We start from the raw sequence: 23012 nt of genomic DNA, 5'->3' as shown, positions 1-23012 counted from the left end.
TTTGTCCCTGTGAGCCACCGTCCTGCGAGGCCGCCTGTCATCGGCCGCCATATTTACTGAAAATCCAAGCAAGCTGCAACAGTGAGTTCGCCTGGCTGACGTCAAGCATGGAGGGTAACCACGGCAACCAGAGAACCTCAGGTAAAAACTGACTGGAACACCTCGAGAACACCTTGTTCTGGTTTGCTTTTATGTGAAAGTGTTCGTGGATCACCGATCGTCCGTCTGGATTAAGAAACCTGGATTATAGCGGACGGCGACCTGCTGTTTAGCTGCTGTTAGCTGTCAGTCTCCTTTAGCTTCGAGCTAAATATACGTAGCTGGCTCTTTCTGCTTTCTGGAGTCACAAAGAAGAAATGCAGGAGGGGAAAAAAAAAAATCTCGGTGAGCTAAATACCTCTATTAGTGAGTACTTGGTGAAGTACCACCATCGGCTGAGCTCATCGGTCCGACTCACACCTCCGTGCTTCTTTAACCGTTTCACACTTGAGGGAAGAACCTGCCTCCCCTCAGCGAGTACCTGCTGTTTCTCCACTTTTCCAGCAGATAACAGTAATCCAAGGGTAATCTCATTAAACGCTGACCCCAGAGGAGAGTGGCGAGCGCTGCTGGCTGACGCCTGCTGCTATGAATAGATTACCGCTGGGAGATAATCCAGTCTGAAATCATCCTCAGGATGAAGAGTAAGCTGAAAATCACCCAAAACCTCGCTCATATGTTCTCAAACACAAACAAGACCCACGCTGACGCGTCTCTGAGCCGCTCAGTGCCAGCGCAGCGAGGGGCCGAGCCCCGTCCTCACACCTCCGGTTGATACTTTTTACAAAAAAACAATGAGAAAACACTGAATGAAAGACATTTTGTACTCAGCGAACGAAACCATCCAGCAGCTTCCAGGGCCGTCCTCACTTCCTGAGGATTTTTCACATTAAAAGCCTCTTAACAAAGGTGAGAATTCAATACCTTCACAGTGAAGTTTGACTTCCACTCACAGCAGCCGGGCATCATTCTTCAGGGTCACGGGGAACACGCAGTAATAATGTGTACTAAGGCAGTAACGCCCTCTGAGTACTGGTGTATTAATACAATCACAACTACAAAGTGTCCTCGGGTCCACCATGTTGACTGGTATCGCAGCAGCTGGTCTCCAGTTTGAAGACGCTTCATTCATAAAAATCGCACTCTTGTAGCGTTTAGCAGAACCTCAGAGCCTAAACAGGTCCTGGGCGGAACGTTGACGATGTTCTCTGATTCTTTCAGTCGGATTTGATTCACCTCAGGAATTATTCAGCCATGTTGAGCGTCTTAAGAAAAGAGAATATAAAACTACAAATGGATGTGACAAGACAGACAGACGGACAACATTCATTTCCTCAGTGGAGAAAAAGATAAAAAGACGACCTTTGACAGCACTCGTGTCGACGCTGCGGCTGAGATCCAGCGAGGTCTCGGCACGGAAAGCTCACCGTTTGGTTTGAAATCAAAATAAATGACTGAAAATGTCCCAATCACCTCGCCGGCGGTCAATCATCAAAGATCTGCTGTCACGCGAATCATTGATTGGGTCATGATCTGCAGCCCGTCAGGTGCATTCCCTTGCCCATGACATCATCATCATCATCACCTGTTTCTGCTCATTGACCTCAGACAACCTCCTGCAGGATGGCACAACCCTGTCCGTCCCTGGTCCAGCTCATCAACACGCCACGACCTTTGACCTGTTGAGCTGAGCGCGTTATTGATATTGCCGTTATCACCTCTGACAGTCGGGTGATTTAGAAATGATTTTCCTGACGAGAGTGAAGGACTTTGCCCCCCCCCCCCCCCCCCCATCCTGCAGCTTTAGATTCTGTTTGTCACATTTAAATTTAGGTTTTTCCTTCGAAGATGAAAGAAATGCTGCCCTATTAGAACTGCAGCCAAGGACGAGCTGGAAAAGACCTTCAGTGTTTGCTGAACGCACCTTAAAACCTGACGCGCCGAAGAAGATACAGACACCTGAACTAACCACAGACGCCCTGCTGTTATCACAGACACCTGAACTAAACACAGACGCCCCGCTGTTATCACAGACACCTGAACTAACCACAGACGCCCTGCTGTTATCACAGACACCTGAACTAAGCACAGACGCCCTGCTGTTATCACAGACACCTGAACTAACCACAGACGCCCTGCTGTTATCACAGACACCTGAACTAACCACAGACGCCCCGCTGTTATCACAGACACCTGAACTAACCACAGACGCCCCGCTGTTATCACAGACACCTGAACTAACCACAGACGCCCTGCTGTTATCACAGACACCTGAACTAACCACAGACGCCCCGCTGTTATCACAGACACCTGAACTAAACACAGACGCCCCGCTGTTATCACAGACACCTGAACTAACCACAGACGCCCTGCTGTTATCACAGACACCTGAACTAACCACAGACGCCCTGCTGTTATCACAGACACCTGAACTAAACACAGACGCCCCGCTGTTATCACAGACACCTGAACTAACCACAGACGCCCCGCTGTTATCACAGACACCTGAACTAACCACAGACGCCCTGCTGTTATCACAGACACCTGAACTAACCACAGACGCCCCGCTGTTATCACAGACACCTGAACTAAACACAGACGCCCCGCTGTTATCACAGACACCTGAACTAACCACAGACGCCCCGCTGTTATCACAGACACCTGAACTAACCACAGACGCCCTGCTGTTATCACAGACACCTGAACTAACCACAGACGCCCCGCTGTTATCACAGACACCTGAACTAACCACAGACGCCCCGCTGTTATCACAGACACCTGAACTAACCACAGACGCCCTGCTGTTATCACAGACACCTGAACTAACCACAGACGCCCCGCTGTTATCACAGACACCTGAACTAACCACAGACGCCCCGCTGTTATCACAGACACCTGAACTAGCCACAGACGCTCCGCTGTCCCACTGTTATTAGACACCTGAACTAGCCACAGGTATTTGTCCGGCCAGTCAGATGTGCCCTTCGTTCTTACCTGTACATCAAGCACGTCTGAACCACCCTCCCTCCAGGAGCATCGCCTCTCTAAAAAAAAGTTGAACTGTAATTCTGGCCCATGAGTTCTAAAAGGCTTCGTTTCCCTGCTCTGATTTGTGGTTCAACCCTGACAGAAACACCGTCGGCGCGAGGGGCGGTAAAAGCTTTTTACAGCGACAGGCCATTTTTGGAAATGCCTGAGAGGTCACAGCGTGAAGATGTGACTGGAAACTCCGCCATTAAAAGCTCAAAAAGCGGCGGCGGTCGGCCCTGATACTTCATTAAATATTGAGGGCGGCTGAGTGCAGTGTCTGGTAACAGCAAGATTGTCCAAGATCAACCACATGGAACCGGCAAGTTGGAGGCGGGGGAGGTTGGGGGGGGGGGGGTGAGGAGGTAAATGTGCAGCCACTGATTCTCTCTCAGCGTTCAGATCTCTCATGGATCTAAGTCAGCGTGAGGAGGGAACCAGGTGTCAAAGATCGTTGCACATCAACTGTGTTATACAAGACTTGGGTCATGTGATCTCACGGGATGGTGTACAGACAGCACCTCAAGGTATTTGTGGGTCGCAGATGCTAATATTCAGAGTCCTGGTGGAGAGGAGGCGTGAGCATCCAGGAAAAAAGACCACGTATTTACTGGAAACCCACAGTCTCCCATGAAGACAGCTTGAAGTGTACATTGACAGTAGTAGTCGTGCGCTTGTAGTAGTAGTAGTAGCAGTAATCTTTTCTCTTTCTAAACAGAGACACCCATGTTGAGAGGTGATAAACCCGCATGGATGACATCACCGCTCTGGCTCCAAGATTCAGAAATACAACCACAGAAAAACCACGACCCCAGAAGTTACTGCGCCGTAAACAGGACCTTATACCAGGAGCTGTTTGAGGCTAAGTATGACGACGAGGGCAGGAAGGGTTTAGCGACACGCTACCACCTCATAGCCCAGCACACTGAACATTTTCAATGAGCAAAGTGGAGAAAGACAGAAAGTAGCAAGACGTGTTTCAATGGGTCGTACAGTAGAAAACCCGTGATAAAAGAATAACTGCACGTGTGAGTGTGCATCGATAACAGTGCAGTAGGGAGACTGTGTGTGCGTGTGAGAGAGAGAGAGTGAAGCAGCAGGCGACCACATTAATGTCTGAGTATCACAGTAGCGGTGCCTCTGCATTCTGAATCCAGGGTAGCTTCTCGGTAGCCCACCAAGCTAACGGTAGCTAATGTCGTCATGAGCGGGAACGTACATCCTTCCCTGTAATCGGATGGAATGGCTGATGGAAAACTTGATGACTAATCAATCGCTGCATCCCCACAGGTTCACCTCCTTACAGGTGGCGTCCCGATGTCGCTTATCTAGTTGGAGGTGTGGAGGTGAAGCGTCGAACGTTACTGGCCTTAAAGATGCTGCGTGTGTCACAGCTGGCGCCGGTTGAATAACCATCCAACAAAAACACGCAAGGTACAATTACTGCAGCGGGTACAAGCGGTGATTTAGAGCATTATGTCGATGCAGCTGGAGGAAACACTGCACACTCATTCTACTGTTGTCGCTCAGCTGAGCCAGTAAAGGGGGTCGTGATCAGCCGGCGGCGCCGTTTTAGAAAGAAAAACAGAATTAGTCACAGAAAAGCTGATCAGGGCAAAGAGACGAAGGAGACGGCGTCTTGAAAAAGACATCAAATGGGTTCGATTTTGAAGCTGGCAGCACCGGAGACGGTTTCCTGGCGTGCTGAGGGCGGCGGATTGAAGCTGCTCGCATGTTGCCGTGTGAAACACGCTCTTGTCCTTCGCTTCTCATTTCCCCTCCTCTATCTCCTCGCTGCAGCCGGCGCTCCAGGTAAGCCCAGTTTGACCTTGAAAGAGGAAGCTTGGAGAACGGCTCATCGCTCTGTGTGTGTGTGTGAGTGTGTGTGTGTGTGAGAGAGGTTTTTGTCTGCTGTATAATGGCTTCATCGTACACACACAATCACAATATCACACACGCACTAAAACAACCTAATCTATTTACTGACGCCTCTGTTCTTCTAATGGCGATTGAAGAGCCCAAATGACTTCTGCATAACGGCGGCCATCATTACCGCAGCCACTCGAGAACCACAACTGGGTCTGAGGAGAGGAGGAGCACAGGCGGGTCGATACCAGATTACTGTTGCGAGAGTGAGGAAACACGGCGTAATCGTTTTGGTGAGCTTTAGAGGGAAATGCAGCTGTCAATATGGAGGCCCTCAACAGGCTGGAAAGGGAGGGTGTGGGGCCAACCGGGGCCCCGAGAGGCTCTGAAGAGATGGCGCCGCATCGACGGCGGCTATTCTGAGTCTAACGGGAAGATGGAGGCTGGCAGGTGGAGGGAGTTGTGTCTGGAACCTGGTTTTACTGACGCAACAGGAACATTACCGGACCGCATGAAACGTTTTTGGGTTGTTGTTTTTTTGTTCTCTCGCACATCACAAAAGGTCAGCTGCCCTCAGTGTCGTCTGGCAGGGAGCTGGAAGTCTGATGGGAACTTGTCGCTCCTCCTCCGGAAAACTCCCTCCAACTGTCAATCACTCTGACTTGCAAAGGCACAACTGGCACCTTGGCGTGAAACATTTGTAGGTCTAACACCATGTGATCCACTAGTATTCACGGTTGAAGCGTGAATATCACCTCATATCTTGGAAACTTCAGGTGGTTTTTGCCGTTCTTTGAGTAAATGTGCGTAAACATCCAATAAACTCTGACCTGCTGAATCTTTAAGTCATGTGACTATCTACCTGTTCCCGCCACCTTCTTGGCTGCTAAACGCAAGTTCAGCTTTGTCGTTTATTATACTTTTAAAGGAAAATGTAATATGGACACAGACTTGTGACCTCGCCGTGGTTAAGGTCACGTTCAGGCACCGCAGCTGATTGGACAGCGCTAGGAAGTCATTCAACCATTAATCATAAATGAGCAACATCTCGATCATGTGAACTACACAAACGTGTCCCAGAGTCTCGCCGCTGTCTCACCATTACCAAGCGTAACGCAGCGATGACCTCATCAGCTCATGACCCTGACACGCTCGTCTACTGATGACGTGCCACTATGATGGTCAGCTGACCCCAGAGACAGCTGAGGGAGCGGTGAAGGCCGGCTCAGGTTGAAAGAGCAGAAGAAATGGGATGAAGGGACGTCGATGTTGGAGGAAATCAAATTCCAGAGTCCGTCTGTGTGTGGAGGCAGACTCCTGGTGAGCCTCCGCCCGCCGAACCGCGACTCCTCCATGTGGTCGTCAGAAACCGTATTTCACAAGAGGCCCTGCAGGAGGGGGCCCTGCAGGCTCCAAGATGGAGGTGAACTGGATTCTTTCTGAGTCAGGACGTGAAACAGATGTTGAGCACCAAGAAACTTCCGTTAATCCATTTGCAGCCTTGGACGAGCTCAGCAGAACCTCCAGCCCCCTGCCCCTTCCCACAACTCCTCCCCCAACCCCTCCCCCGCCGCACGTATATTTTTATTATGTTCATAGGAGCAGATTAGCGCTGCTGGAGGCCAGGATGTTTAATTTCACAGCAAGCAGAGTTTTCCCAACCCCAGGACTAAAGTATGATCCGTCCTAATCCTCCCTCCGCCGCCGCCACGTCTGTCCAGCTGCGTGCAACCGACCGCAATGCTGATGGCATGTAGCTGAATTAAGACGGAGCGTGTTGATCTGTGTTTTCAGGTCAACTACCACCGACACGCCAAGCCGAGCGTGTCTCCAGAGACTCGGGACACAAGCTCAGACTCATCTCTGCTAATTACTGAACGTCTTCATACAAGCGACCGCGCTGTGATGTCACAGATCCTGTCACTCATCCGGAAGGAAATGGAGACACATAATGTGAGTTTTGACTGAATCCAACCTTCTTAGACCCGCCCACAACCGCCTGACCTGAAAAACCCTGTTTATTAAGGCCTCAGACACAACTGGCGACCTGCACACCAACACTTTTATGCTTATTTTTTCCAAGTTTAGCAACTGTCAAGAGTGACTGTGACAGAAGTTGTCAGTCAGTGGGCTCTTAGACCCCGCCCCCACAGGTGCGGGAGGAGCCTAAATACACGGACAAATAACCCCAAATTAATCAAAACCTCATCTGGCTCTTTCTCCCTCAGACAAACACTCACCGGGTGGTGTGAACAAACTAACGTTATCTCTCTCACGTGCTACCGCTCTCTCACTAACTCTCTCTCTCTCTCTGGCAACGTTAGCTCACCGCCGTTAGCTCACCGCTGTTAGCTCGCCGCCGTTAGCTCGCCGCCGTTAGCTTTGCCCTCCAGTCAGATTGTTAATGGATCACTGATCATCCAGCTGGATTAAGGAGACCTGGATTATACCAGACATGGAGAGTTAGAAAAATGATGTTTCTGGACGGTTTAGCTGCTGTTAGCTGACAGTCTCTATTAGCATTTAGCTAAATATACGCGGCTGGCTCATCCTGCGTCCATTTGTAAGCTGAAAACACTCCTGTTGGTGAGTACACAAAATACACATGAATGATTTAGAAAGTTTTTAGTAACATGGCGGAGGCTTGAGCACGTTGCGCTCGGGCGTCTTTCTGACGGCCTGTTAAACGTGTCACACTGGACCGCCATCTTCTTCCTCTTTCCTCTGTTTAGACAGTTTTTGACATTTCATCAGGATTAAACGTTCCCTTTCGAGTTTTTTCACATCATCTATGAATGTTTATATATTTTAGTGCTTCTGGAAGGTGAGTCAACTCTCGCTCAGCCGCCATGTCCATCCATCACCCGCAGAGAAAATGGAAAAGCTTTTATGGCATTCGTGCTGATCTCAGAGATTTATTGATCTGAGTGAGGCGTCAAACACTTCCATCGACCACCGCAGCAAGTCCAGTTTACAGCAGCTGGTTTAAAGTGCTCAACCTCTGGCCTTTCCCCCTCACTGGGTCAGTGGCTGTGAGCAGAGCGGCACAGCTGAGCCACACGAGGGGGAGCTGGGAAATCCCCGAGCCACACAACCAGTCACACAGTCAGCTGCAGCACAGCCACCTTCAGAGGGTGAGCGGCGCCCGCCAAGAGGGAGCTCGCCGTTTAGTAGCGGCAAGTCATAGAGATTCCAGCCACGAGGAGGAGGGTCACAAACACCTCAGCTGAACCATCAGCTCATGTTTCCACGTCCCGGCAGGAATAACACACATATTAAACCGCAAGCCCTTGTCACGGTGACATCACGATGACGTCACTTTGAGCCGGATGGCCATGACATGACGGCTAGGTGAACCGGTGAAGAAGAATTTGTTGTTTTGGCTGTAAGAGTGAAAGGAAGAGGGACGATTATGAAAGAGAGAATACAGGAAATGAAGAAAGAAGTCATGGAGGAAGGTAGGAGGAGTTAAGATAAAGGAAAGAAGATGAAGAAGAAAGAAAAGAATGAAAAATAAGAGAAATTAAGAAAACAATGAAGGGAAGAGATGAAAGAAGGAAAGAAGCAGGAATGAAGGAAAGGAAGACAGTTCTGAAATTCACCAGTAGGAGTCAGTGGACCTATTTGGAGCTGTGTGTGTGTGTGTGTGTGTGTGTGTGTGTGTGTGTGTGTGTGTGTGTGTGTATCTTGAGGACCTGATCTGATTTCTTTGACCGTTTCAGTGACATCGTGGTGGTGAAACGCCTTCAAGGGTCACGCTGGGGGGGGGGGGGGGTGTCAGGATCCTGATCAGAGCCAGGTCTAGTAGCAGGAGGTCCTCACAAGGATGGAAACTCAGATGAGTGTGCGTGTGTGTGTGTGTGTGGACAGCTCCTGGTGCTGAAACTGAAAACGTCTCTGACATTTCAGACTTCCTCAATGCGACTTTGAGTGTCCACCACGACGCAAACCTGCCATCCAGGTTCTGGTGCTGCCGTGAGACCCTGACGCACGATGGACCGAACACACCAGCAGAGAACAGTCATTGCTCTCACTGGGGGGAGGAGGACGGGAGGATGGGAGACAAATCGAGGGAGAGAAGGAAAGTCTGGAGGGGGAGGTCATTTTGGTAGAAGAGGGGAGGATGAAAAAGTTACATCAGGAGGAGAGTAGAAGGAAGAGAAGAATTAAAGAGGAGGAGGGGAGGAAGGAGGAAGTGGCTGAAAAGGTGAAAAAGAATAAGATGGGGAGGCTGAGACAGAGCTGAGGGGCGGCAGGTGTGCGCTCACCTGGTTGGTGGACAGCGGTGCATTCTGGGAGATGAGTAACTGCACCAGGATGTGGAGGCCGGAGGTGAAGAGGCCGGCCAGGATGGCCCAGGTGAGCGGCAGCGGCAGCATGCTGTAGGTGGCGAACAGGGTGAAGAGCACGTAGCCCACTCCGTCCCCCAGCAGCCCGTAGCCCAGCCCCGCCGCCAGGATCTGCGTGGCCATGGCCACCCAGGTGACCACGCCGCTGTACTGCAGGTAGCTGTGCGACGTGGTGTCCTTCCGCACCACCACTAAGGCACAAATGACCACCTCGATGCCCGTGAAGAAGCCCAGCAGCGTCCCCTTGATGGGGTCCATGGGGGAGGAGGCCATGGTGATGTGCAGCACCAGCAGGGTGAGCTTGGTCACCACGTCCAGGATGTTCATCACCACCACGGACTTGCGTCTCTGGCCCAGGAAGTAACGCTGGTAGAGCCGCTCCAGGTCGCGGGACTTGAAGGCGTTCCGCAGGGTGGGGAAGATGACGCCCCGGTACGTGTAGCCCCAGTTCAGGAAGAAGTCCGAGTTACTCGGCGCGCAGTCGATCTGCAGGAAGCCCAGGTCGCTGCTGGCGCGCTCCGGGAACACTTTGGTCCCGCCGTTGTTGTGCCGGTCTCCCACTGACGTCCTCCCCGCGGAGTGCTTGCGCGCGTCCTGGCTTGGGTCGTAGTCGTCCGACCCGATGCCCTTCACCCCCCCTCCGCCCTGCTCGTGGATGAACCTCTGCTCGGTGATGTGCCGTACCGCGTTCTGCCACAGCAGCCGCTTGGGTCGCGCGCTGCCGCCGCCGCCGCCGCTCGGCGTCTTGTTGATGGTGTAGAGCTCCTCACCGGCGCCGGAGCACCGCACCTCCGACAGCTCCATCCCGCCGCCGCCGCTCCGCTGGGCGCTGCTCTCCGATACCGCGCGCTCCGAGTGTCCCTCCGTTCCCGGTGGCGAGTTAGCTCAGCGATTTGGGGACGACGAAGTCCTCCTGTGCGCATCGAACCGGGGGCGCGTGCTTCTCTTCTGGGATGCGACGGGCACGGCACGGGGATGGATCGAGGCTGGAGGTCATGGTCACGCGGGCGGACCCACTAAAGAAACAAATCCGCGTAGAGTGGAAAACCCCGATGAACCGGGGAGGGGGGGTTATATCACCGCGCGGGCGGCGGATATTCACCGGGCGGCGGGTCGAACCAGCAGCGCGACCCACCGGGCGCCGACCGTCCGCACCATCAGGGTGCCGCGGTGTCAGCGGGGACACGCGGAGGTTCTGGGTGGCCGGAGGCGGATGCTGGCTCTAGCCGGCCATCCTCCTCCTCACTGCGCGTGCCGCTTTAGGTGTGTGTGGGGGGGAAATCCAGAATCTGCACGTTTATCCCCGCGTTTTGGATTAAAGACAAACACACACACAAACAAACAAACTAAAAAGCCAAATCCGTTAAGGAGCCGGAAGATGAGGCAGAAATCCGGGGTTGGAGTCCGAGTCCTCAGATGTCAAGTTGCTCGAGCGGCAGACGGGATCAAGTGCGCGAGCTCCTCAAGCCTCCACAGACATGAGGGGGCTCGCGCCTGGATGCAACACCTGGCTTGGGTTGGGGGGGGGGGCGGTTGTGGGTGGGGGTGGGGGGGCTCCAGGACACCTTCCGTCAAACTCCTGCAGATAGACAGACGAGGCTCCGTGGAGCGGGTCCCGGCACGCGACAGCCTCCTTCCTCCACCACCTCCTCCGCCTCCTCGCGCGCGAGTCGGCCCGGTGCTCTCCGGTTCCTCCGCTGCTCCGTGTTTGCAGCAGCAGCAGCCGCGTGGAGATGTGCGGAGAGGCTGGTCAGCCCGCGAGTCAGCTGGGCTCCGCTTTGACGTCACAGCCACCGCTGTGCGCGCGCGCGCGAGTGTCACCTCCTCCATTTCCACCGAATCAGTTTAATAACTAACTGACATTTGGCTCTCAGGCGTCCCAGTCCCGTCCGGCCACGACGTGTCACATCTGTGCCCCCCCCCCCCCCCCCCCATCACTTGGATGAGATATCAGCTGGTTGCCAAGGTTACTCGCCTCCAACCTGCAACCTGTATGGAAGCGAAGGGATCATTTCACGCTGAGCAGACACATGTTGAACGGTCATTGAGCCCCCATCAAACCCCCCCCCCCATGCTAGCTGCCCCTCTGACCGACCCAAGGCTCCGCCCCCTCCTACTGTAAAGGTCAATAAAGCAAGCAGCCAAGTCTGGTTACTGGTTCTCCAGGTGACAGGAAGGTTAAACCAGCACGACTTTATTTGTACCAATGTGCTTCACCACGGACGAGCTGGTAATAAACCCCAGGTACAACAAAACCCCGTCGTACCGACCAAAATGGAGACCAACCCAGCGACCTAATCTAAGAGTCCGAAGTACGTGATTTCCGAAACAGGCTGTGGGATAATTGAACGATATAAAGACAATCCAAAAACTACAACTGTGGCAATGAAAAGCAGTGGTTTTGTATAATATTGAGAGTTCTGTGCACCCCTTCCAGGTGATGGCCACGCCCACTCCTCCAGGTGAGAGGACGGGACACTGACACATTCACTGACAGAAGGAAGATCCAACGATTCATTCAGTGCTACGTTTTTCAGCAAACATCATCGGCCAAGTTGCTTACATTCTCTTGGCCTTCGCATCAACTTGTTAGCTGAGCACATTGATAGGCAGACAGGCTGAGACGCGGCAACAAAAAAAATAAAAATTGTTGTGTTTTGTTTTCTTTTGAAATTTTTTTGGTGGAACAAACAGTCCAACACAAACACTCCCTGTTGGAATATATTTGTTTTGCGGCGTGAGAATCCAGTTAAGGTGTAGTTAGGTGTGAAATAAATGCAATTAAGGCCAGAAACATTGTCAGTTAGGTTAAAGTAGGGAAATAAAAAGTTACAAACGGGATTCAAATGCCCATCTGATGCAGCCCAGCCTGGTGGTGGATGGTCCCAACCACCGTCGCTGGGTCCCAGCGTTGATCTTTATCTGGAGGCTAAATCTGCTGTTGCCCTCAGTGTGAATCATCCAGGGTAAACACATCAACTCGCTAACTAAAATGTAAATATTCTGGGCGATGAACGAGCAGCATACGAATCTGAGACTGGCGGACCTTCGCCTGTTAATCACAAAGAGTAAACTTCAAATTAATCATGAGGACAGAGCTCCCTGGAGATGTTTTCACAATCCTCCTCCACAGATCTCCACTCTTGCCCGCAGATTCATTGCGTTCTAATCAGGAGTGTCATCAAAATGGTCAAAATCTAGACCGAACGTGCACGGTAGCACCTCCATCACCCCCCACCCCCACCCCCACCCCCTCTCCCGCTGAGTGCCACAATCTTGCCCCACTTTTCCCTATCCGAGAGAAGCAGGGCCAAGGCCTGTCAGAGCTCGCTGGGCTCGGATTAGATCAGTTAAAATTATTCCCTACTAAACCTTGAGGAGCTGCAAGAGGTCCTTCTGAGGAGAAGCATCCCCCCACTTTGACTCACGCACGGCTCCAGGCGAGAGGAAAGTTGCCTCATTACTATTCAGTCTATTTTTACCCTCCTTCGTCTGCCGCGTCTCTACTGTAGCTTTTTTTCTGCTGATTCCCAGGAAAGGAGACTTACTGAAATCCTTCGCCAAACCCAAACCCGCTATCAAGCACCAGTAAGAGCAGCCTATTATTCCACATGCCCTTTCTTTGTCCTCATAAGTAGGGCGTCAGAACAGATAGGGAGAAAATATTGAAAATGTAAAGCTGCAGACTGGAGCACAGCATAGAAATGAAGCTGATCGTCAGGGAATTCACCCTGTTGTTTGAATTCTGGTCCAAATGTGATAAATCACTCTTTTGAGTGAGTCACGCTGTAATAAAAATCTGTTTACAGAATATAATATACCGAGTGATGCCATAAATCTGCGACATTAGTGAGCCTGTTCTCACAGAAATCTGATCTACACCAGTCGCACCCATGAAAACAAAAATCTGGAGGAATGAACTACATAACACCTTAAAATGTAACCTATCCCAACCATCAATGTACAGAGTCATAGGAAATATAGGGAGCGTCAAACCCATGAACACGCAATGATTACATGGTCAGAGCAAACATGCCTGAGGGCCCAACATGGAGAGAAGTTATCATCCCCTCAGCTGAGGTACCTGGTTATTAAAAGAGTCACAACTGGAAGCATCCAAATACAATCTAAACCCTGATGTTTCAGTCTGACCAGATCTTGACCAGAGTGCCGTCTCTGTTAGACGCATATTAGCAGTGTCGTAGCATCCGTTAGCAGTGTATTAGCGTTTATTAGCAGTGTCGTAGCGTCCGTTAGCTGTGTATTAGCGTTTATTAGCCGTGTCGTAGCATCCGTTAGCTGTGTATTAGCGTTTATTAGCAGTCGTAGCGCCCGTTAGCTGTGTATTAGCGTTTATTTGCAGTGTATTAGCTTCTGTTAGCAGCTGAAGGAGTCGTTACTCTTTATGGCATTTTTTTTTTTAAATCAAGGTCAGGTGGCAAATTATCAGCAGCTAATGTTTAGTGAAGGGATCATACGCAGAATTTTCACCCAGTCAGAAAGACTGTAAATCCTGATATTCAGAATAATTTTTTTCCAGTTTTGATTTTTTTTCTTACTGACTTTTCTGATTGTTTCTTTTTTTTTTTAATTCCAATGTATTTTTAGTTTTCTGTTGTCTTTTGATTAGATTTAGGCAACAAAACTCAGATCGCAAAGTCCATGAACACGCTAACTTGCCGGTAGAAAGCCTTGGAGGCTAACTTCTGCTAGCTGTCCGTTAGCTTCTCGCCTGGAAAAGACAAATGAATGACATAACTACTCTGATGAAGCCAAATTTCTGATGAAACTAAATAATCTAGCCAGTGATAGAGGCAGAGCTTCTGTAGCTAACAAAAAAATGTCTTTTTCAAATATGTTGTAACCGAGGACTTCCGTCCTCTGTCAAAATAATGATAGATTATTAAAACTAAGAGCATGGGTGGCAGTTTTTTGAGGAGTTAAGAGGGATGCAATGCCACTGATCTGTTTGATCATTCACAACTCAACATAATATAAAGTAGGTGCACTGATTTTGAGACAGGATGTGTTACGCATTTTACCCTCAAGCAGATGTAACTGCTTTGTATTCATCAGTGACGTGAAGTGCTGAAGCAGATTTGAATGTAATACGATGGCTTTGTGCATCAAAACCCTTCATTTACCCTTCATTAACGCCTCCATACATTATCCGAAGTGCATCAGTCTGATCAGACGTCAAAACATTCCCCTCATAAATGAAGCTATTTGCCTGTCCTGCTCGTTTCGGGGTGCCAGCCCCATGACAGCTCTGCAGGGTCACGCATGACAGCCCATCAATTCCACAGCTTCATAATTTGAGATTTCAATGACGCCGTGACAGGAAATGAGAGACAGTGTGCCCTGGCCTCATATACAGAGCCCTTAACGACAGCCAGCTACAGGAGCATAACGAGTCCTTTCCCCGTACCGCCGCCCAGCGTCCCTGTACGGGCTGTGGCCCACTCCTAGACACCGTGCTAATGTGGGTCTCACCTTGAATAATGGAGGGAGACATGAGGAGGATTTCAGCTCAAGTGGATCTTCCACTCTCATCTCGAGGTTTCAACCTGCCCCTGAACTAAATCAGGTTTTCTCTGGTTTTTGGGATAGGGACCATCAACTGTCAGCTCATCTGGGCTCAGTTTATTTATAGACCTGAGAAGTGCTTGTCATTCATTGTTATTGGTCTTAAATGACTTAAACATCATCTGCTCTGATGTTGATGCTGGTTCACTCTGAAGCTGCCTGCTGCCTGTCAGTGGTGTTTATCTACCCTCTTCTCCTTTAGGAAAGAGGAACAAAATAGAGTTGTTGTGCTCCTACTGTTCAGTCACGACCCTCTCATCATACTTTAAAACATTTATTAAAACAAATTGAGTACAGCTCTTCACAGCGCTGATGACTCTGCACTGAGCCGCTCCTTGATTGACCCAATTCCTTGTGCTAAGCTAACTAGCATGATTCTCAGCTCCCTGGCAAAGGGTCTCTGAGGAAGATGGACACTTAAGTGACTCCCCCTAAAAGTTGGTGTGCTCCTTTAACTGTTATTATCAGAATGTTCTCCCAGAGATCCTGATCTCCCTGTTCACTAAAATCATGTCACATCATCTTAGAACCTCATTATTTAACGCACCAGTATGTATCCCCGTGTGCTGTGGTGTCCGCACTCATCTGAATCTCTTCCCGTCTTCCGACAGCAGAAACATTTCCTCTGGCTGAGCTGCAGCTGCAGCATCCTTCTGTGAAGGTCATTTACTGCTTCATTTGTCAAACCGCTGCAGCTACCTGCGTTTCACACTTAAACACTTACAATTTCCTTTCACTTAGTGATTTATTCCACACGTGCTTGTGTGTTTGTCTGGACCTTGTGGTTGCTGTTTGTGTAGCATGAGTAATAATCTCATTACTTCCTCTGGCAGGCTGGTTTTAGGTGCAATCCCCCAGAAAGAGAGTGTCCCAGAGGGTTTCACCACAAAACTGGTGAATCTGAGGCTTAATGTGGTTCAGAGTACAACAGCTGATTAATTTTAGAGGAAGCAGGTGTCGCACCATTGATCACCGCACCTTAACATGATGAAAGGTGTGATTTTACTCAACAGGGGCATGACAGGCACTATAAGAGGAACAGTTTAAATGTAACATGCCCGTCAATGTCAACTTTTGGACTTCCAGGTAGGAGACGGGTTCCTAACATGCTTCTAGAACTCTCCAGAAAAGGGAACGTTAAACAGGAGAGGAACAAAACATTACACTGCAAAAGTCTTCAATTACAGAGACAGTGGGACACTTGTGTGCCATTCTGTTGTGGTTAAGTTGGATGTTTGCGTGTTCTGTTCTGTTGTGTGGTGGTGAAGTCAGGGGTTGGCGTGTTCTGTTCTGTTCTGTGGTGGTGAGGTCGGGGGTTGGCGTGTTCTGTTCTGTGGTGGTGTGTTTGGTGTTTGCGTGTTCTGTTCTGTGGTGGTGAGGTGGGGTGTTTGAGTGTTCTGTGGTAGTGAGGTCGGGTGTTTACGTGATCTGTTCTGTGGTGGTGAGGTCGGGTGTTTACGTGTTCTGTTCTGTTCTGTTCTGTGGTGGTGTGTTTGGTGTTTACGTGTTCTGTTCTGCAGTGGTGAGGTCGGGTGTTTGCGTGTTCTGTTCTGTGGTGGTGAGGTCGGGTGTTTGCGTGTTCTGTGGTGGTGAGGTCGGGTGTTTGCGTGTTCTGTCCTATGGTGGTGAGGTCGGGTGTTTGCGCGTTCTGTGGTGGTGAGTTTGGTGTTTGCGTGTTCTTTCCTATGGTGGTGAGGTCGGGTGTTTGCGTGTTCTATTCTGTTCTGTTCTGTGGTGGTGTGTTTGGTGTTTGCGTGTTCTGTTCTGCAGTGGTGAGGTGGGGTGTTTGCGTGTTCTGTTCTGTGGTGGTGAGGTGGGGTGTTTGCGTGTTCTGTGGTGGTGAGGTGGGGTGTTTGCGTGTTCTGTTCTGTGGTGGTGAGGTGGGGTGTTTGCGTGTTCTGTGGTGGTGAGTTTGGTGTTTGCGTGTTCTGTCCTATGGTGGTAAGGTGGGGTGTTTGCGTGTTCTGTGGTGGTGAGTTTGGTGTTTGCATGTTCTGTCCTATGGTGGTGAGGTCGGGTGTTTGCGCGTTCTGTGATGGTGAGTTTGGTGTTTGCGTGTTCTTTCCTATGGTGGTGAGGTCGGGTGTTTGCGTGTTCTATTCTGTTCTGTTCTGTGGTGGTGTGTTTGGTGTTTGCGTGTTCTGTTCTGCAGTGGTGAGGTCGGGTGTTTGCGTGTTCTCTTCTGTGGTGGTGAGGTCGGGTGTTTGCGTGTTCTGTTCTGTGGTGGTGAGGTCGGGTGTTTGCGTGTTCTGTTCTGTGGTGGTGAGGTCGGGTGTTTGCGTGTTCTGTTCTGTGGTGGTGAGGTCGGGTATTTGCGTGTTCTGTTCTGTGGTGGTGAGGTCGGGTGTTTGCGTGTTTTGTGGTGGTGAGTTTGGTGTTTGCGTGTTCTGTTCTGTGGTGGTGAGGTCGGGTATTTGCGTATTCTGTTCTGTGGTGGTGAGGTCGGGTGTTTGCGTGTTTTGTGGTGGTGAGTTTGGTGTTTGCGTGTTCTGTTCTGTGGTGGTGAGGTCGGGTGTTTGCGTGTTCTGTTCTGTTCTGTTCTGTGGTGGTGTGTTTGGTGTTTGCGTGTTCTGTTCTGCAGTGGTGAGGTCGGGTGTTTGCGTGTTCTCTTCTGCGGTGGTGAGGTCGGGTGTTTGCATGTTCTGTGGTGGTGAGGTCGGGTGTTTGCGAGTTCGGTTCTGTGGTGGTGAGGTCGGGTGTTTGCCTGTTCTGTGGTGGTGAGTTTGGTGTTTGCGTGTTCTGTCCTATGGTGGTGAGGTGGGGTGTTTGCGTGTTCTGTGGTGGTGAGTTTGGTGTTTGCGTGTTCTGTTCTGTTCTCTTCTGTGGTGGTGTGTTTGGTGTTTGCGTGTTCTGTTCTACAGTGGTGAGGTTGGGTGTTTGCGTGTTCTGTCCTATGGTGGTGAGGTCGGGTGTTTGCCTGTTCTTTCCTGTTCTGTTCTGTGGTGGTGTGTTTGGTGTTAGCGTGTTCTGTCCTGCAGTGGTGAGGTCGGGTGTTTGCGTGTTCTGTTCTGTGGTGGTGAGGTCGGGTGTTTGCGTTTTCTGTGGTGGTGAGTTTGGTGTTTGCGTGTTCTGTTCTGTGGTGGTGAGGTCGGGTGTTTGCGTGTTCTGTTCTGTGGTGGTGAGGTCAGGTGTTTGCGTGTTTTGTGGTGGTGAGTTTGGTGTTTGCGTGTTCTGTTCTGTGGTGGTGAGGTCGGTGTTTGCGTGTTCTGTTCTGCAGTGGTGAGGTCGGGTGTTTGCGTGTTCTCTTCTGTGGTGGTGAGGTCGGGTGTTTGCGTGTTCTGTGGTGGTGAGGTCGGGTGTTTGCGTGTTCTGTTCTGTGGTGGTGAGGTCGGGTGTTTGCCTGTTCTGTGGTGGTGAGTTTGGTATTTGCGTGTTCTGTTCTGTGGTGGTGAGGTCGGTGTTTGCGTGTTTTGTGGTGGTGAGTTTGGTGTTTGCGTGTTCTGTTCTGTGGTGGTGAGGTCGGGTGTTTGCGTGTTCTGTTCTGTTCTGTTCTGTGGTGGTGTGTTTGGTGTTTGCGTGTTCTGTTCTGCAGTGGTGAGGTCGGGTGTTTGCGTGTTCTCTTCTGCGGTGGTGAGGTCGGGTGTTTGCGTGTTCTGTGGTGGTGAGGTCGGGTGTTTGCGTGTTCTGTTCTGTGGTGGTGAGGTCGGGTGTTTGCCTGTTCTGTGGTGGTGAGTTTGGTGTTTGCGTGTTCTGTCCTATGGTGGTGAGGTGGGGTGTTTGCGTGTTCTGTGGTGGTGAGTTTGGTGTTTGCGTGTTCTGTTCTGTTCTCTTCTGTGGTGGTGTGTTTGGTGTTTGCGTGTTCTGTTCTACAGTGGTGAGGTTGGGTGTTTGCGTGTTCTGTCCTATGGTGGTGAGGTCGGGTGTTTGCCTGTTCTTTCCTGTTCTGTTCTGTGGTGGTGTGTTTGGTGTTAGCGTGTTCTGTCCTGCAGTGGTGAGGTCGGGTGTTTGCGTGTTCTGTTCTGTGGTGGTGAGGTCGGGTGTTTGCGTTTTCTGTGGTGGTGAGTTTGGTGTTTGCGTGTTCTGTTCTGTGGTGGTGAGGTCGGGTGTTTGCGTGTTCTGTTCTGTGGTGGTGAGGTCGGGTGTTTGCGTGTTTTGTGGTGGTGAGTTTGGTGTTTGCGTGTTCTGTTCTGTGGTGGTGAGGTCGGGTGTTTGCGTGTTCTGTTCTGTTCTGTGGTGGTGTGTTGGTGTTTGCGTGTTCTGTTCTGCAGTGGTGAGGTCGGGTGTTTGCGTGTTCTCTTCTGTGGTGGTGAGGTCGGGTGTTTGCGTGTTCTGTGGTGGTGAGGTCGGTTGTTTGCGTGTTCTGTCCTATGGTGGTGTGGTGGGGTGTTTGCGTGTTCTGTGGTGGTGAGGTCGGTTGTTTGCGTGTTCTGTTCTGTGGTGGTGAGGTCGGGTGTTTGCGTGTTTTGTGGTGGTGAGTTTGGTGTTTGCGTGTTCTGTTCTGTTCTGTAGTGGTGTGTTTGGTGTTTGCGTGTTCTGTTCTGCAGTGGTGAGGTCGGGTGTTTGCGTGTTCTGTTCTTTGGTGGTCAGGTCGGGTGTTTGCGTGTTCTGTGGTGGTGAGGTCGGGTGTTTGCCTGTTCTGTTCCGTGGTGGTGAGGTCGGGTGTTTGCCTGTTCTGTGGTGGTGAGTTTGGTGTTTGCGTGTTCTGTCCTATGGTGGTGAGGTGGGGTGTTTGCGTGTTCTGTGGTGGTGAGTTTGGTGTTTGCGTGTTCTGTCCTATGGTGGTGAGGTCGGGTGTTTGCGTGTTCTGTGGTGGTGAGGTCGGGTGTTTGCGTGTTCTGTTCTGTGGTGGTGAGGTCGGGTGTTTGCGTGTTTTTTGGTGGTGAGGTGGGGTGTTTGCGTGTTCTGTCCTATGGTGGTGAGGTCGGGTGTTTGCCTGTTCTGTCCTGTTCTGTTCTGTGGTGGTGTGTTTGGTGTTTGCGTGTTCTGTCCTGCAGTGGTGAGGTCGGGTGTTTGCGTGTTCTGTTCTGTGGTGGTGAGGTCGGGTGTTTGCGTTTTCTGTGGTGGTGAGGTCGGGTGTTTGCGTGTTCTGTTCTGTGGTGGTGAGGTCGGGTGTTTGCGTGTTTTGTGGTGGTGAGTTTGGTGTTTGCGTGTTCTGTTCTGTGGTGGTGAGGTCGGGTGTTTGTGTGTTCTGTGGTGGTGAGTTCGGGTGTTTTCGTGATCTGTGGTGGTGAGGTCGGGTGTTTGCGTGTTCTGTTCTGTGGTGGTGAGGTCGGGTGTTTGCGTGTTCTGTTCTCTGGTGGTTTGGTGGGGTGTTTGCGTGTTCTGTTCTGTGGTGGTCAGGTCGAGTGTTTGTGTGATCTGTTCTGTGGTGGTGAGGTCAGGTGTTTGCGTGTTTTGTGGTGGTGAGTTTGGTGTTTGCATGTTCTGTTCTGTGGTGGTGAGGTCAGGTGTTTGCGTGTTTTGTGGTGGTGAGTTTGGTGTTTGCGTGTTCTGTTCTGTGGTGGTGAGGTCAGGTGTTTGCGTGTTCTGTTCTGTGGTGGTGAGGTTGCTTGTTGGCGCGTTCTGCTGGAGGGATTTCTTCAAATTTGCCACAATCATCCAGTGGTACTCACGGATCAACTGAATATTTTGGGGGTCAAAGGTCAAGGTCAGTGTGACACGCACACGTTGCAGAGGCCAACAACCAGACTAGAGGGTTTCCAGTTTGTGCAGAAACATAACCAGACCAGGATGATGTAGGAAGAGATTCGTGATGAAGAATTTCACTTGCCAAAGCTGAAGCACTTAATAACAATACATGATAATAACAATTTTCTAAACGACTCAACACAAACTGCTGCCTGCTCGCTATGTTCTCCAACCGGGGGTTCCATGCATCCACCACCACAAAAATGATCCCGACTGACCTTCTATTGATATCCTCTCTGCTACTGTGCTCCACGCTGTAATGCTGCTGACAGGACGTGTCGCGTTCCTCTGAGAGACTGAACTATTGCCGTTCTGACCGGAGGTGTGAAACCTCTCGCCAGCTGAGTAAAAGTTACTAATTACACATATAAATGTCTCTGTGTACACTTGCTGCTCCGGACCCACCAGGGTTAAAAACAGAATTTCTGCAACAAAGCAGACGGATATTGAAGCGAATAATCAAGTCAGTGGAAAAAGCAGTCTGGTAGAGTTACTGCCAACGGACGCTGTTCAATCCTGCTGGATCAGCGCTCATCAGCTCCGTAACAAAGAAAATGAACAGACGTCTTCTGTTTTATTGTCTGAGTGCAGGCCAAGAAGCCCCAGATCAGCTCATATTTATATCATCTTCTTCTGAGTCAGAGCTGTGGGGGACCGGACCAACGGCTGCTCTTGGCATTGCTTTATCAGAATCAGCCCGATTCAACAACATTGATCATGTTTTCCTCAGTGAGGATTTGATGGATCAGGCGTGTGGCCCCCAGCAGCTGCAGATATTAGCAGGTTCAGTTCTAGCAGATCAGATCCACCAGTGAACACCAGACAGGTGGATGTCGGCGTGGTGGAGAGTCTTAAAAACCTGGGTTGCTAAGAGTCTGAAGGAGCCTACAGAGGTGGTGGAGGTCACTGAAGGTCATCAGGGGGAAACACAAGAAGCCTGAAGCTTAGTGGTGGTGACCTGGAAGTCATGTGACCCTGGTTTTGCTCCTTCATAGGCTAAAATTAGCTTAGCATTGCTAATCGCTGCATTCAGGCTTCCAGCATCATCAGAGGGGTTCATTAGTTAAGATGATCCTGAGGAACTGAACCTGGAAGATCATCAACTGTTGTTCACCAGAGCTGATTTACTGATGCAATCACCACAGTCACATGGAGCGATCCCATTGGCTGCTGGGGAAGGAACCAGGAGATGACCACTTCCTGTCGGTGGAGGAACCAGTAGATGACCACTTCCTGTTAGCAGAGGAACCATGGAGATAATGACAGAAAATGTCTTTTTTTAAGTTGTCTCTTTTCATGATTTTTCTGCATGACCCTCACTGCTGCAGGCGGGTCACATGTAGCCGCAGTGAGTCTGCTCAGCCGTGTTCCCATGCTGAGATGTGAGCACACACAGGCACACACTTGCAGGTACACACAGGCGCAGATACACACTCCTGAGCACACATTCTTGTGACCCACTGCTGGCAAGCTGACGGCAGTGCAGCTCATCGATGGTGGCATGTGGAGAGCAGGTGAGCATTGTGGCTGCAGTCGTAGTTTACCATCGTAAAGGGGACATGTGGGCTGATCTAACACCGTCTCAGGTTCAGACATGTCCTCACAAAGATAGCACCACAAACGTGTGTGTGTGTGTAATAGGACAGCTTCTCTCATTTCCCAGCATTCCCTCTGCCTCTGATCTGTCTGATAAAATGAAGCCGTGATCTAACCTGCACCACATCCTCTAAATCTGCATCCTGTTGTTTCATGCCACCGCCGCCAAGGAGGTCAAAGCCACGTCCAGGAGGGTCTGTCTCCCTTTCCACTTTTGACTCTTTGATAGCAGCTCTTAACTACAAGTCAAACAAAATCTCATCTGTTTCTACTAGAACGTCTAGAACTGGTTTCCTCTTCATGGGTGAGCATATAAACCAGAGGCTGCGCCACGTCTCAACACATAAAAGTTGGTTTTACAGCTAAAATACTGTTTAAGATACTTGAAATAAATGTTTTAAATACCAGGAGAGACTGGCATTCACCCACGCAGGCCTAAAACTAGACTGGCAAAACAGCCCAGAAGGGCGCACTGCAGGGATGAGGTATTTTTGTAGTCCAAAAATAGCTTTGTTTCTTGAATGTGAACTGATGATAATTTATATTCAATGATGAATTTGAGCAGCTGATGTTCAGTGACCATAATAACGGACTGTTGTCAGTCCATCCATCCATTTTCTACTGCTTATCCTGTTAAGGGTCGCCGTGTGGGGGTGAGGGGTGGAGCCTATCCCAGCGGCGTGAGGTGGGGTTCCCCCTGGACAGGTCACCAGTCCATGGCAGGGCCAACACATAGAGACAGACAACCATTGGCTCTCCCAGCCACGCCTACAGTCAATTTAGAGTCTGGATTAACCTGGTCCCTCTTGATGTCTTTGGACTGTGGAGGAAGCTGGAGTACCAGAGAGAACCCACACAGGAACAGGGAGAACATGGAGACTCACCCAGAAAGACCCTGTGCTCCAGCCGGGGCTGGAACCC

The 23012-nt window shown here is 50.5% G+C and overlaps 1 protein-coding gene and 1 long non-coding RNA gene across 4 annotated transcripts in view; one reads left to right on the top strand and one right to left on the bottom strand.

The window, feature by feature from the left end:
• Window positions 1-10984, bottom strand: part of adcy8 (adenylate cyclase 8 (brain)) — a 58151-nt gene extending 47167 nt beyond the window's left edge. For both annotated transcript variants that reach the window (XM_086204403.1, XM_086204404.1), the window contains exon 1: window positions 9201-10984. In XM_086204403.1, coding sequence (XP_086060529.1) covers window positions 9201-10085 — 885 coding nt within the window. In that variant the 5' untranslated portion in view covers window positions 10086-10984. The remainder of the gene's footprint in view (window positions 1-9200) is intronic.
• LOC147262032 (uncharacterized) lies at window positions 29-12317 on the top strand. Of its 2 annotated transcripts, XR_015115945.1 has the most exons (5): window positions 29-141; window positions 3785-3932; window positions 4357-4500; window positions 6727-6885; window positions 11719-12317. It is a non-coding gene; the product is annotated as an uncharacterized LOC147262032 (long non-coding RNA). The 2 variants fall into 2 exon arrangements; XR_015115944.1 differs by lacking the exons at window positions 29-141; window positions 3785-3932; window positions 4357-4500 and adding an exon at window positions 4530-5225.
• The last annotated feature ends 10695 nt before the right edge of the window (window positions 12318-23012 follow it).

This window comes from Aulostomus chinensis, chromosome 5 (genome assembly GCF_037954235.1).
Source record: "Aulostomus chinensis isolate RoL2024-O1b breed Wild chromosome 5, RoL_Achi_v1.0, whole genome shotgun sequence".
Taxonomy (NCBI): Eukaryota; Metazoa; Chordata; class Actinopteri; order Syngnathiformes; family Aulostomidae; genus Aulostomus; species Aulostomus chinensis.
The sequence above is the reverse complement of the archived record's forward strand: the minus strand, read 5'-3'. Positions and strand labels throughout refer to the sequence as shown.